This window comes from Oryza glaberrima, chromosome 8 (assembly GCF_000147395.1).
Source record: "Oryza glaberrima chromosome 8, OglaRS2, whole genome shotgun sequence".
In the NCBI taxonomy this organism is placed as follows: Eukaryota; Viridiplantae; Streptophyta; class Magnoliopsida; order Poales; family Poaceae; genus Oryza; species Oryza glaberrima.
This window is the reverse complement of record NC_068333.1, coordinates 8,409,376-8,425,591: the sequence shown is the minus strand read 5'-3', so window position 1 is coordinate 8,425,591 and position 16,216 is coordinate 8,409,376. Positions and strand designations below refer to the sequence as shown.

Sequence of the window (16,216 nt, the reverse complement as noted above, 5' to 3'; positions counted from 1 at the left end):
GAAAATAAAAAACAATCCCACGATAGCCTTACCTAGAAAAGATTTTTTATTTTTTAACCATTTTAATTTTTTATTTAAAAATAAACCCTTCCAAAACTTATTTTCAAAATCTGAGCCTTTACACACCATACTACATCAGCGAGAATGGTGTGCCAAATAACGTTGTCACACTAGCGAGATCAACATGGCCAAGTAATGCTGTCACATCAATAAGACCTGTATGACAATATTGTTTTGCTACGACAGTTCAGCTGGCGTGACTAAAAGATTTAGATTTTGAAAATAAGTTTTGGAAATGTTTATTTTTAAAATTTAAAAGGTTTAAAGAATAAAAATAATTCCCTAGAAAATAGGTTGCCGAAGAGGAAAAAAAAAAACCTGTACCAAGGGCGGATGACGCTGTCTTCTGATCATGACAGTGCTCAAGCCAAACACAAAAAAAAAAGTTGTGACACGTAAAAGGCTGTTCACTAAAGAAAAATATAATACATCATACAAGCACTCACAGGAACTGGACAAGCAGACTACTTTGGCAACATTCACGCTACGGCGATGTTAAACAGTCTCAAACACCACTAGATCAAATCTTCAGCAATGGACTCAACTGCCATTCGAGGGTCAGTGCTTTAACTAAAAACAGTCAAAATTTCCTTCTGAAAATGACATTCAGACAGGACGACAATATTGCTCTCAAGGCAAAGATAATAACTATTACAGTTTACATCTAGCTTGTCTACTTCATTCTGCCTTGGTATGTACACCACAGCACAACTAAGCAAAATTTTCTTGATTGCAGAGTAAGTTATACCGCACTTTATCCATTCTTTGAAGTAGGCAGCTAGTATTTCATCTGCATGGAAGTGAAACAAACAATTGAGGCATTTAAAAGGATAGCCACAATTTATCGGAAGTGTTAAAAAAAAAACTAATCTCAAGCTAGCCTTGACAATGACAAGTCTAAAATGTCAAATAACAAAAATGTGAGTTGCTTCAAGTTGCCCTTCTCTAGCATTATGCTTAACAGAAACTTTCTACAGTACTAGTATCTTGAGTGGCATAGTTATAGTATCATTTTTTTCACCCCAGTTACAGCCACTGAAATGTATCCGCTCAGTTTAGTTAGATCAATGATCCTGTCATAAAAGGATTATTACCCTAGCACGTTGAGCTGTTGTCTCAAACCTCTACCTGCATCATGCTGTCGTCTTTATCAAGTAGAAGTGAGGGACTGAAATCACACAGTAGAGTGGAATGTATAGAGAAGTGTTTGCATTGAGATTGTGAGAATAGTTGACGTGTATGTCTGGAGTAATTGCATGGCTAGCAGTGAATACAGTTTATAAACTTATAGGTTCTGGCATTTTTTGTTGTGCCCAATATTTAATTTGATGATTGCATCTAATTCCAATGGCTAGCTTGTGCAGGTAAAGATGTAAGCACAAGTAACTAAGATGAAGGGCCAGGAAAAATCTAAATACTTGATAACAGAAAGAAGGAAAGAAATCTTGAGGAAGGAATGAAGGATTCCACTCTTGGAGCACTGAAGTTGCAGGAGAGGTTTGAAAGCAATACAATGTAGACTTGAGACACAAAAGGTGGGTTGTAGGCTCGGAGGAAATATGCACTAGATGAGCAGCACCAAACATGGGAAAAAGACCCTCTGTGGAGTTTCAAGGTAGAGTTAGAAGCAAAACCAAGAAATGTAGCAGAAATAAATGCAAGAAAGTAGCAGGAACCAAGGAAGGATATGGACTTATTTGGTTGGGGACCTGTGAAATGTGCGGACCCTGATTAAAAGAAGTCTGGAAATACAGAAGAGTTTGATAATTTCTGCCAAACAAAGGGGCAACATTATGCTACTACTGTATGTATGCCCTTGGTTAGTACCATACACACACAGTGTTCCATGAATATTAAGTTTAGTTATCATGTTTGGTTATCATAATTATATTTTTAATGTTTTAGCTCAGTTCAGCTGGAATTCAGTTATTGGTAGCATGTGGGTACTTTGCGGTTTGTGCAGAACATGGTTCTATTTTCTATTATTACCGGCACCTTATTGTTACTGTTATAGTATTGTAATGTGACCAGCTATGGGGTTATCAAGATTTGCTATCCCATTAATTGCTTTATTTCGGGGAGATTTCTACTCAAATTTAGTAGCAACATTTTTAATTTTAGGTGTTGAGGAATAGTTTAAGGACTCAGCTCAATGCTAGGCTAGGGTGCTATATGGGTATTCTTGAGGCTAACTAGTTTGGTGGTAGCTTTGAGCGGTTGTGCATAAGAAATCCTGATCAGTTATTAAAGCAAGAAGATAACATTCGGTTTAAACATGCCCTTCAATAACAAAATGGATTAAGTCAGAACTGGGCCCATTGGTTATACGGGGAAATATCTGGTGAAAACCATCAAATAAGTGAAAATACATGAGAACGGGACCTAAAAGTTCTCTAAATTCATGAAAAATTTACTAGAGAGGCATGAACTACATTACCACCAAATCTCAAGTCCAAAATCAACTTCCTTTGGAGGAAAAAAAATTCAGGCAAAAGCACCTAATCAGCGATAAAGTGGAGCTAGTATTACAAAGTCTAAAAATGCACCCCAAATTAAAAGGCTAAAAGGACTCACATCTGCCAGTCTGACCGCGGCTTGACTGCTGGTTTTGGCTAGTTCAATGGGGTTCAGCCAACAAACAATGGGCATTTAAGTGTTGCAAGTATCGTGATTACATCATATTGTCACTATGGAGCAATATGTTACAGACATGGGCCAGGCCCATGCAGCAGGTTAGGCATAACAGATTAGGAAAAACATCAATTAAAGGTAGGCGATTATCTAGTTAGGAAATAAATGAGCTCTGATAGTAAATTAGAGATAGAGATTGGGTTGGTTTCTACAATTTTAGATATTATTTCCTTTGGTGTGGTAGTATGTACTCTATTATTAATCAATCAATCAAATCTCTAAAGTTAGCCCTAAGCCTCAGAGCTTCTCTTAGTGGAGACCCTGCTAGAGCTACTAGAGGGCTAGTGCCCTATAGGGCTCTGGACCCTTATCCAAGCCAGTTCAGACCTTGATTGCAATGATATAGAAATCATGAATGCAAGGAAGCAGCAAGGAATACCTCTGGATAAAACCAACAATACACAATCTTAGTCCTCATCTTCATCAGAGAGGAGCCTAATAGGGCCCTTCACCTTGCTATCATTATGCCCACTAAGCTCCAGAGCTGCTTTTGCAAGGAATTCTTCCGTGGCAGCACGAACAGACTTCTTATTTGGCCGCGGTGGTTGTGGTTTTCTCTTGTTCCCAGAGTAACTCCCTCCTTCTCCTCTACTGATTGCCTGCATGCTCCTCTTCTGATCTGAAATAGCAAATGAAACCTCAACACTACACCATAAAAAACCAAACCGTTCGTAAAACTTTTCAATAAACAATTATGTACCAGTTGTCAAATGGGGCAATGAGTGACCAATGAACCTTGCTGCTGCCTGTGTATTCACTGTAGTGGTTGGGCGCAATGGTGCTGCAATTCAGAGCACAAGCAGTAATTTGGTATAGTGTGCATAGATATGATATTTCCACCAATAGTTAATGAGTTGTCAAGTACCCTTGTCCCAGTCCTCAAATCGATTTAACTTTTCCTCCCACAAGTTTAACCTCTCCTGAAATAAATGAAGCAGAAGTGGAACTAAACATCTGACAGTATCAGCATTGGAATTGAAAAAACATATTGATTGGATTTTCCATTTTAGATTGTTCCGTGCAAAATTTCTAACTAAGAATAAAATCAAATCTTCCCTATCCAAGACTTCAATCTTTAACTGCATTACTGCCCCAGGAACACCAAAGTTATAAAACCATATTAGAAGTTAGGATAAACGAGTGGAATTACAAACCTACAAGCTCTAGCCAAAATCAGGTGAAAAACTGGATAACAATTCGTGAAATGAGCATAGAGCATGGATGATTTAATGTTAAGCTGCCAAAGGATTGTAGAGTGGTAGTCTTAAATATCAGGATCATCAATTTGTGCCTACTAAGTATGAATATCAGGATATGGGATTATAGAAGGTAGCTCAGTTAAGTTGCTTCAGATATTAGATAGGATAAAAGGAAGTACACAATACCAGCAAGGGAAAAACTTATTCAGCACTGATCCTATGGGAGGCACACAAGTTTGGGAAGAAGTGCACAAAGTGAAAATCCAGTATATTATAGTGTTAGCTTTTGCATCTTGTTATCCCCTGATCAGCTTGATCAGGAACAGGATGTGGCTCACTACACCCTGGACAGATCAGTAAAATTAATTCCTAGATGGCTATACTGAAAAAAAAATTGGTTTGGTGTGTGAGAAACACAAGAATGAAGGGATTTGTTAAAGCAATATCCCATGGAAGTAAGTTTGTTCCTTTTGTGGCCAGGAAAGTGCATGCTGTATTCAGGTATGGAGGATGGTATTAATATTTTGTCATCCTGTCTCTTAGCTACCTTTGTCTGGATTACTATAGAGGCTCTCGAGTGGGACAGGATGTCAACTTCTATTTGACATCTTTTGTATAAGTGAATGAAGTGTTCAAAACTTGGCCCTAGGTGCTAGGCGCCAGGTAGCCACCCCGATTATGCATTAAATGGTGCATTGGGTGGTTAACTGTACTTGGGGGCTCTTGTGCCTGCTATTTTAGTGTTCTATTGTGTAAGTTTTATGTAATATGCTCACTAGTTGCTTGGGATTCACGGCCATGCCAAACCTCTAGCACCTTATATATGTGAATGAAAAATGGGGGTGAATCTGTTTATCATCTTACACTATTTTCTTTTGCAGCTGTTTCTTTTACAATCTATAAGGCAAGGAATCATGGAAATTGAAAGCAGCCTTTTCCTCAGGCAGGAACTTATCGTACACATTCTTTCTAAATTCCAATACGCAAAACTGGAGGTAATTGCTACATCAAGAAAGGCAAAATAATATGGAAGTAATCAAAGGGCAAAGGGCAATAATGGCTACAAGAGTTCAAAGATCAGGGAGTATATTGGATCAACTTTACTTTTCTTAGTTTTGCACTGTGTTTTACTTATTTTGATTTATTATCATTGTAACAAATTTAGAAATGAGATAACGATCAGACTGATACATCCCAAATTATCCTACTGATTATTTGAGTATTTCTTTCAATTCTTGTGCACATGCCACAGGAGGGTATCCACCGCCACGACATCTTTCCACTGAGCTATGGTGCAAACAGTTTTTGTATGTGATTTTGCATGTGGGAACCGGAAGGATGCAAGGGGAGTGAGCATGATGTTAGAACCTCAATGGTTACTCTCATTGAGAAGAGGATGGCACAAGAGATGGGGCAATTTTCTGGTTTTCTCTCATTCACAAACACAAAGCCATACCTTCCCGAGGAAGGTTGGATACATATATATATAGCCATAGCTGGCTGCAAGCCTATTGCTGCACTCTTCTAGTCTAAAATTCGAAATTTGAAAGGGATGCTGTCCTAGAGGGCATCCCAACTGAATAAAGCATAAAGGGGGGCATAAAGGAGATGCTAACCGCTGCTGTCTACTAACCGCAGCTGTCCTAGCAACTGAAAATATGCTAAAGGAGTAGATGCTGTCCTAAAAAGGTGAAACTACCCAAAAGCAAAAGAAAGAATCACAAACAAGGACCACAAAGACTTATCCATCACATACATGCAGTACAAACAAGATCGAAAAGGCATGCAAAACTACATGGTTTCTTTCGAGTGAGATATATTTATGGCTGGTTGGTTTCACGGCCTCCAGAGCATAATCAGGAGATATCACCTTTAAAGAATAAAGATTGTGCCATCCTAGTCCAATCAATCCCTCCTTGAGAGTCTACTTTCAAAAATTAACATCGACTGATTTATTGTGGAATATAAACGAGTATAATCAGGGCTGCTGTGAGCCGAGCAAACAAGCTGGCTAAATGAGCTTTCAGTCCACCACTTTAAAGACAGCTGTAGGGGTGACTTAACTGTGTGATATGCTTCTATAATGGTAGTTGTAAGATTGAATTTACTAGTTATTACTATGATTTATAGGGCACTGGTAAAACCAGCTATTTCCTTTTCCTTTTCTCTGATGCTACTGTGCCGAACCTCGTTATTTGCTTGGGATGAAAGCAGGGTGGTTTGCCTTTGTCTAAAAACAGGGTATAAAATAAGTCCATGACTCCTCTTTACAATAATATGGCATGGTACAAAGATTCCCGATTAGAAATTGTTAACATAAATTAGAAACCTATATAAGGATACACCCAAACTTTTGTTCTTATTGGCAAATCTGAAACCGAATTTCTACTACTATAGAATGTGAGAACAATGTAGAAGTAGATAGGATTCTAGGCAGGAGTATATATATATAGAGAGAGAGAGCTTACAAACTCCTTCTTGATAGGGTGTTCATCCGGATCAACTCCCGAACACCTAAGCCGCACTGCAACAATAATAATAATAGTAATAAAAACATTTGGTCAGAAGCGATGCGGGTCACGCAGCCATAACGGGAAGGGGGTCACCGCGAGAGCTGCCTGCCTGCGAAGAGGGAGGCGGCGGCCTTCGCCATGGCGAGAAACGCGCGCGCGCGGCGCAGCGGCGGGAGCTCGGCGATGGCGTCGGGGTCCTCGCCCGCCGCCGCGACCATCTCGGCGAGGTGGTCCCCGACGGACTCGGCAGCCGCGAGGGTGTCCTCGGCGGCGGACACCACGGCGGGTGGCACCGCCGAAGTGGAATCGGCGGCGGCGGCGGCGGCGGCGGCCATGGTTGGGTGGATGAAGACGGGCAGACGGCGGTGATGGGGCAGGGGAGTTTTGGGTTTTGCCGTTTTGCGCTTCAAGTGCTCGGTTTAGGTTTTTTTTGGGCGATCTTCTCCACGAGTATATTTGCCAGCCCATGGATTTCGGCCCATAACAATAACAACGATATTAGTAGGGCGAATTTTTTTAAATTTTACTGGAAAATATGCCCGTTGCAACAACGGTTATACGGTTTAAAGTGAAATTTACTGTAAGAATTCGCTTAGATATATATTTTTCTAAAAGATTATGAGATGCAATCAGGATTATGATCACCTCAAGTTAGCATTCTAGTATTTTTTTTAAAAGATTTCTTATATGACTCCTTCTGCAACCCAATCACCAAATGACAATAACTTCACCAATGAACACTAATTCAATCAATAGTGGTGTTTTGGAGGTGGAAGATGAAGATAACAATGACTTGCAAATTAAAAGTATCGTTGTAAACTTGTAAACTTAGAGTGGGATATAAGAAATTACTACTTCCTTCGTTTTACAATGTAACACTTTCTAATATTACCCACATTCATATAGATTTTAATGAATCTAGACACATATGTGTCTAGATTCATTAAAATCTATATGAATATGGGGAATGCTAGAAAGTCTTACATTATGAAACGGATGGATTATATGATATTTTTCTTCAAGCACGTGACAGTCAAGAAAACACAAATTAGATTAAGAAAGTGATAAGAGCTGAGTAGATTTTAGTGAAAACTCTCTTAAACACCCTACCGAAGCTTGTATTGGAGGGGATGGTTCTTTGATAAATGTTTAATTACGTTATCGTATTAAGAACCCTATATTAGTTCTTTACATTGGAGATGGCCTAAGGTTAACATGGCTCTTAACTCTTGAACTTTTACGGAGCATGATGTTTATATATTACATTAAAATGTACTAATACTTTTATTTTGGTCTAAAATAGAAACATAATGTCTCTGCTCCAAGATTCGTATCGTCCCATATAACTGGAGCGGTAGCAAACACTCCCAAGATTTTGGATAATATAGCTAGGCTGGAGCTACCTCTATGCTCCTGAAAATTATGTTACAAGGGTGGACCAACATTCCAGCTCCACTCCACCCTCAGAGTATGAGTCGTACCAAATGGGCCTTGTTGGAATTTCTCATGATCACAGATAAATCCGAGGCGCACGGAATACCATTTAGCACTTTCCCTTAAAGTATTCCAAGGGTATCGAACACAAGTAACATGTGTGTATTATCTACGATCAAGATTCAATCCAAGGACAACAACCTAGGATAAATTGGCTAGAGAGAATTCCTACGTCTTTTAGTTAGTTAATTAAGTTAAAAGGTCAAACTCTATCGAATGCTTTAGACACCGGCCCTCCCCTAGTCTGTCAGGTTGAGTTCGACCTTGAGATCTATGATGTACCCGAACATGGAGAGATAGAAAGGACGGACAGGGCTGTCTCCACCCGCCGCCTACCTCACTCTCTGTGAAGCACACAACAAACGAAAGTAATTTCTAATCTAAACACCACGTCTAAGTTATTAATTACTACTCTAGCCTTGCACAGGAACTTCCTTCTTTATCCAGAGTCCAAGTAGGAACTTCCTTCTTTATCCAGAGTCCAAGTACAGTTGCACACTAAGCGACAAACTCGCATCGATAAGAATATACCTCACTTAAATAAACTAATTGTTGACGGTCATTAAGTGCAAACTTTAACCGTCAACCACTGCATAAAAGATATCAGATATATTATCAAAACTTAGTGGTAGGAGTTTACTACTAACCACTTCCATAGTGGCATGGCAATTTTTCCCATGCGTCTGGGTATCCGCGGATACCCGACCCGATGGGCACGAGCGAGGGTGTAATCTGCCCGAGAACCGAAGATGCCGTGGGCAACAGCTGGGTTTCATTTCATTTTTTACCCATGGGTAACCCATGCTTGACCCAATACATGTTTGGTAGAGAGTGAGGGGAAGCTCCGGAAGGAGTGCCCCGGAATATCGGAGTTCCTCCGAGAAATTTACAGAGGAGTGTTGGAGTGTTGACATTCTTCCAACGGAATTCTTGAGAAAGTCGGGATTGTCGGCTTTCTTTTCTCTCTTGTACTTCGTCGGATGCTTCCTTTATCAAAGTACGTGTTCGAGTTTCTTTATGTTCTTTAATTAGTTTATTTAAGTGAGATACTCCCTCCGGGTTGATAATACTTGTCGTTTTAGACGAGGGTGAGGTCAAACTTTAGAATATTTGATTATGAATCATTTTTCTTAAATATTTGTCTTTCAAATATGGTGACTACATGTATAGATTAGTCTTAAAAAGTACTTTAATAAAATCATATAGGCAAAATTTGCTACATGACACCGAAATATTGCGGCCATTACTGTGAGACACCTGAAGATCGTGTATTTGCTCGTGGACACTGTAAAAAAGTGGTAATAAGCTGTTGGACACTCCTCCTATTATTTTATTATTTCTGATTGAAATGGAGAGAGAAAGAGTTGTGTAAGTACCAAAATGCCCCTGGACACTGTTCTTCCTCTCTCTCTCTTCTTTTCTTTTCCCTTTCTTCTTCCTCGCAGCGGAGCAGAGGCGCGAAGAAGTAGTTTTGAAACAGAGCAAAGCGAGGACATGAAATTTGACTGTACATGTCACACACGCAGCCCAACAAGTCGATGGGCTCCGTGAGATCCTTGCTCCACGACTCACGCGCCAGCACGTGCAGCCTCGCCAGGAAGATCGCCAATGCTGTCACCATGGACGGCAGGTAGCGGTGGAAGTGGAACCCGTAGGTCAGCAGTGTCCCATCGGCGAACCGATGCGCCGCCTCCTTCACCAGCTTCTCTTCCTTCCCCTCGCCGTAGTACCTCGTGAAGTGCTCACCAAAATGCTGGATGAGGTCGGCAAAGCTTGGTCATCGACAATGGCTCGTAGAATGTCTCAGTGGCGGCGCTTCACCTCAGATGAATGGCGATGGCTCGATTTCTTCAAAGGACTGCCATGCATGCATGTCTTTCGTGTTAGAGAGGTCCATGCAATTGGATTGGGACTCACTAGAGAGGGAGAAATCGAAGATGGAGCTCGGCAGCCGGTTGTAGAAGATGATGCTGATCTCCAAGATCATTGTGCCATTGGATGGGGTACTTGGGGATATATGGAGAGGTCGACATGAAGCTGATGGCGTGGTGGTTTGGCTTGCAACAGTCCACTGCAGCCAAAACGACAACGATGTCAAGGCGGCGACGCGTAGAGCGCGCTCCAAGGCCGGCGATGACACGTGGCGTTCCCGTCGATCCGCTACACGAGAGGATGGAATCAAAAGGAAAATCTTCGGCATGATAAGGTGAGTATGGAACGGTGGTGAGGCAGAGATGGAGATAGCTCTACGGTGATGGCGGGTGTTGTCTTCTTCATGGCCTGCGACAGATTTGAGGGTGACGAAGAGGTTGAGGGCTTCCTCTCTCGGTTCACGGTGGGGCGGCGGCGGGGGCGCATCGCCAGGGTTCACCTCCAACAGCGACGACGCACGACGGCTTGGCCACGGCGGAGCTCGGTGGCGGCGCAATGAGAAAGAGATGAACAGAGAAAGAGAGGAAGAAGAAGGACAGAGAAAGAGAGATTGACAAGTGGGCCCATGGGCAAACTTGTCTTTAACCAAACTTTCTCTCTCCGTTTCCACTGGAAATAATAAAATAATGCGGCTGGTGTCCACTAGCTAATTACTACTTTTTACAGTGTCCACGAGAAAATACATGATTTTCGGGTGCCTCACAGCAAATGCTGCAATCTTTCGGTGTCCTGTAGCAAATTTTACCAATCATATATTTGTTAACACTTTTATACGTATTATAATGGAAAATAATGGTCAAAGTTGTTTTTTGGAGACCGTGTCCTTGTCCAAAATGACAAGTATTATCAACCCGGAGGGAGTATATTCTCATCGGTGTGGGTTCGTCGCTTAGTGTGCAACTGAGTGCTCTAGTACTAGGTCTTTGGATAGAGGAGGAAGTTTTTGTGCAAGGCTAGAGTAGTAATGGCGAGGTGTATAGGTTAGAAATTACCTTCATTTGTTGTGTGCTCCACGAAAAGTGAGATAGGCGTTAGGTGGTGACAGCCCTGTCCATCCTTTGTATCTCTCCACGTTCGGGTACATCATAAAGCTTAACGGTGGACTTGTCCTAGCAGACCATGGGAGGACCGGTGCCTGAAGCATTTGATAGATTCTTACCTTTATCTTAATTAACTAATTAAAAGACATATGAATCCTCTCTAGCCACTTTATCTTAGGTTGTTGTCATTGGATAGAATCTTGATCATAGATAATACACACACGTTCCTTGTGTTCGATACCTTTCGAATACACTAAGGTGAAGTGCTACAACGGTGTTCCGTGCTCTTGTGGATTTATCCGTGAACATAAGAAATACCAACACTAGTTAAAGAACATAAAGAAACTCAAACACTTACTTTAATAAAGGAAGCATCCATCGAGGTACAAGCGAGAGAAGAAGGCCAACAATTCCGGCTTTCTCCAGAACTCCGTTAGAAGAATGCCAACACTCCGGCACTCCATCAAATTCTTGGAGGAACTCTGATATTTTGGAGCACTCCTTCTAGAGCTTTCCCTCACTTTCTACTAAGCCAACATACTAAAAATAAAACTACAAGTGTGTTGTACTATACTTGAGCTGAAAGTTGTGTGTGTTGAAGTATGTGAGGTCTCCTCATTTTATAGCTTCCAATGATGGTTAGAATAGCGGTTAACCCCTCACAACTGTCGTTGGGACTTCATCAGGGCTATCCACGTGTAAGGTGGAGATGAGGTGGGACAGGATGGGTTCGGCCGACCCCTGGGCCCCACATCTCTCCACCGACTTTCTCCAACGGCTTACAGGTGGGCCCCTATGGTGGTTAAGGACGGTTGGTCCCACTTTTGGTTTCGACTGACTTTTGGGCCCTCTGTTGACGGTCATTATCGATCAGTTTCGACCGTCAATATTACCAAAATAGAGGAGAACTAATGATGCTTGCAATGCATAAATATGTTAGTGTGCAACTGAGTGCTCTAGTACTAGGTCTTTGGATAGAGGAGGAAGTTTTTGTGCAAGGCTAGAGTAGTAATGGCGAGGTGTATAGGTTAGAAATTACCTTCATTTGTTGTGTGCTCCACGAAAAGTGAGATAGGCATTAGGTGGTGACAGCCCTGTCCATCCTTTGTATCTCTCCACGTTCGGGTACATCATAAAGCTTAACGGTGGACTTGTCCTAGCAGACCATGGGAGGACCGGTGCCTGAAGCATTTGATAGATTCTTACCTTTATCTTAATTAACTAATTAAAAGACATATGAATCCTCTCTAGCCACTTTATCTTAGGTTGTTGTCATTGGATAGAATCTTGATCATAGATAATACACACACGTTCCTTGTGTTCGATACCTTTCGAATACACTAAGGTGAAGTGCTACAACGGTGTTCCGTGCTCTTGTGGATTTATCCGTGAACATAAGAAATACCAACACTAGTTAAAGAACATAAAGAAACTCAAACACTTACTTTAATAAAGGAAGCATCCATCGAGGTACAAGCGAGAGAAGAAGGCCAACAATTCCGGCTTTCTCCAGAACTCCGTTAGAAGAATGCCAACACTCCGGCACTCCATCAAATTCTTGGAGGAACTCTGATATTTTGGAGCACTCCTTCTAGAGCTTTCCCTCACTTTCTACTAAGCCAACATACTAAAAATAAAACTACAAGTGTGTTGTACTATACTTGAGCTGAAAGTTGTGTGTGTTGAAGTATGTGAGGTCTCCTCATTTTATAGCTTCCAATGATGGTTAGAATAGCGGTTAACCCCTCACAACTGTCGTTGGGACTTCATCAGGGCTATCCACGTGTAAGGTGGAGATGAGGTGGGACAGGATGGGTTCGGCCGACCCCTGGGCCCCACATCTCTCCACCGACTTTCTCCAACGGCTTACAGGTGGGCCCCTATGGTGGTTAAGGACGGTTGGTCCCACTTTTGGTTTCGACTGACTTTTGGGCCCTCTGTTGACGGTCATTATCGATCAGTTTCGACCGTCAATATTACCAAAATAGAGGAGAACTAATGATGCTTGCAATGCATAAATATGTTAGTGTGCAACTGAGTGCTCTAGTACTAGGTCTTTGGATAGAGGAGGAAGTTTTTGTGCAAGGCTAGAGTAGTAATGGCGAGGTGTATAGGTTAGAAATTACCTTCATTTGTTGTGTGCTCCATGAAAAGTGAGATAGGCGTTAGGTGGTGACAGCCCTGTCCATCCTTTGTATCTCTCCACGTTCGGGTACATCATAAAGCTTAACGGTGGACTTGTCCTAGCAGACCATGGGAGGACCGGTGCCTGAAGCATTTGATAGATTCTTACCTTTATCTTAATTAACTAATTAAAAGACATATGAATCCTCTCTAGCCACTTTATCTTAGGTTGTTGTCATTGGATAGAATCTTGATCATAGATAATACACACACGTTCCTTGTGTTCGATACCTTTCGAATACACTAAGGTGAAGTGCTACAACGGTGTTCCGTGCTCTTGTGGATTTATCCGTGAACATAAGAAATACCAACACTAGTTAAAGAACATAAAGAAACTCAAACACTTACTTTAATAAAGGAAGCATCCATCGAGGTACAAGCGAGAGAAGAAGGCCAACAATTCCGGCTTTCTCCAGAACTCCGTTAGAAGAATGCCAACACTCCGGCACTCCATCAAATTCTTGGAGGAACTCTGATATTTTGGAGCACTCCTTCTAGAGCTTTCCCTCACTTTCTACTAAGCCAACATACTAAAAATAAAACTACAAGTGTGTTGTACTATACTTGAGCTGAAAGTTGTGTGTGTTGAAGTATGTGAGGTCTCCTCATTTTATAGCTTCCAATGATGGTTAGAATAGCGGTTAACCCCTCACAACTGTCGTTGGGACTTCATCAGGGCTATCCACGTGTAAGGTGGAGATGAGGTGGGACAGGATGGGTTCGGCCGACCCCTGGGCCCCACATCTCTCCACCGACTTTCTCCAACGGCTTACAGGTGGGCCCCTATGGTGGTTAAGGACGGTTGGTCCCACTTTTGGTTTCGACTGACTTTTGGGCCCTCTGTTGACGGTCATTATCGATCAGTTTCGACCGTCAATATTACCAAAATAGAGGAGAACTAATGATGCTTGCAATGCATAAATATGTTAGAATAATAATATTCCACTAGTATTAGGTCTACTAACCTTTTGCAGAGAATAACAATAAAGTGGAGGAGAATCGACATCAACTCAAACGATAAATCAATCGGACGATGTCGAGAATCAGACTTATGCATGAATGGGCCAAGAACTCAGAATTGACACGATGAATTGGGCCAAAATTCACAAGTCTACAAAGTGAAGCAAAAGAGGAGGTCGCCAGCCGAAGATGGGCTGGTTTGGGCCAGCCCATGGTTCGGCCAAACCAGGGGGTTCGGCCGAACCCCCATCTCCACCGTTGAGGCCAAGGTTCGGCATGGACGTCCAAGATTGCACCCCAATGACGGTTGGAGGGTACTTCGGACAATCCCCCTTCTACAACCGTCATAACCACCTCTATATAAAGGCTTCACTCTCTTCACTTCAACACACACCTCAAGCAAGAGCTCTCTCATTTCTCTCAAGTTTAGTTTAGTAGTATCTAGCTGGTAGAATAGGAATAGAGTAGAAATCAGGAGTCCGGAAGTCTTCGGAAGAGTTCGGGTATGGCTCTAGTAGCTTTCCTTTCCTCTTTTGTAAGCTTTGTACTTTTATTAGAATACTCTTCTATATACATTTATGGTATTGAAATACTTTCCGAGTATATGAGTACCTACTTTACATTATGTTCATGTTATACTGAATATACGGCTAGCTTATCTGGGAGATGATTTGGTGCGGGTATAATGTTTGCTTATGTAATTACTCTATGTCATAAAGATGATATTATAGTAGTATCTGGTAGTTTAGGCATGGTGTCTAGATCATGGGATATCATTATTTGGGGTTATATGCTGCGGATAAGAGGTGGGCCGCTGATGGTGACAGCTCAGTACGGGTATTCCTCCGCGCATGTATATACTAAGTTAATTCCCTGGGGAGGGTATTCCTCCGTATTTAGCCCTGGTTGTATGGTCATGACGGGCTATCGTAAGGAACTCGGCAGTTAGGGGTGGCTTCTCGAAGTACCAGGAGAGCTTCGAATAGAGGGTATTAGCTAGTATATCGGTTAACTAGAATGTATGTATACTATGTATATTAGAAGTATAGGAATAGATTTTCTTTCTCTTTTCTTCCCACTTAGCTTAGATAATATATTATGACAATGAGTAGCTAATGCTTGTGTGTCACTCTACCCTTGGATTATCTTAACCCCTGCTTAGAATATGATTATCACAAGTAATATATAAACTATTAGTCAAGTTCTCTCTACATGATCTTCCCACGGAATAAAATAAATACGATACCCTTGGAATACTCTCGGGTGAAATGCTACAATGGTATATCCGTGCGCTTGTGGATGAACTCTGTAACCATAATATATCAGAAGTATTTCTGCGCCATTACTGGGAATTATATTTCTAGTCATGATGTTAAGAAATACCGACACCCTCCAATCCTTGTACTAGCGTATGATTGGTTAGGGGTTCATTTTCATCGCATGGCAGGTGTATTTTCTCCTTAAATGACCTGCATACATATATTTGTCAAAACTAGTGGAAGTGGTTAGTAGTAAATTCGTACCACTAAGTTTTGATAATATGTTTGAAATCTTTTACCCAGGAGTTGATGGTTAAAGTTTGCACTTAACAACCGTCAACATACCCTAATAATCTTATTCTACCATTAGCTTCGACTTTAAATTTTTAGAGCTACACATACCTAGCTCTAAAATTTATAGGAGGTCGAAATCTGCGAAAATTAAACCTAAATTAAGGAAAATTTGGATACTAAATGATTGCATTTTAGATACCCCACTTTTGATGCAAAATTTTGTCGTGACACACGAATGCCTAGGAGATTGGCTTAGCTCCAGTGGAGGTGCTAAATCTTGATGAGGTTCGGGCGTGCCAGTTAATTTGATCCTGTAACTAACAGGATGGAAATATATCAATGATCAAGGAGCTGATCATCAACTTAGGGGCTGAACATCAACTTAGGGAGACGATCAACTTATGAAGCTGATTTTGATAAGGTCTTGATGAATTGACTATAGGTTCCATTTATGTAAATTAAAGTGTATATCGGTTAACTAATCGATACATCTGATAGCTGAAGTCCACAATAATGATAACTCATCGGCCAGAACTCCTATGAACACCGCATAAAAAATATCGGCTTACTAGAATTAAACTTATTAGCAA

General features: G+C 41.3%; 1 protein-coding gene across 1 annotated transcript; it reads right to left on the bottom strand.

Annotated features, from left to right (window-relative positions):
* Positions 1-446: 446 nt before the first annotated feature.
* Positions 447-6,868, bottom strand: LOC127781076 (uncharacterized). The gene is made up of 6 exons (XM_052307984.1): positions 6,573-6,868; positions 6,419-6,474; positions 3,617-3,671; positions 3,452-3,532; positions 3,131-3,370; positions 447-850 (listed from the first exon to the last, which is right to left on the bottom strand). Exons 1-5 carry the CDS (start codon positions 6,796-6,798, stop codon positions 3,159-3,161), a joined length of 630 nt encoding a protein of 209 aa, XP_052163944.1. The 5' UTR covers positions 6,799-6,868; the 3' UTR covers positions 447-850; positions 3,131-3,158.
* Positions 6,869-16,216: the final 9,348 nt, after the last annotated feature.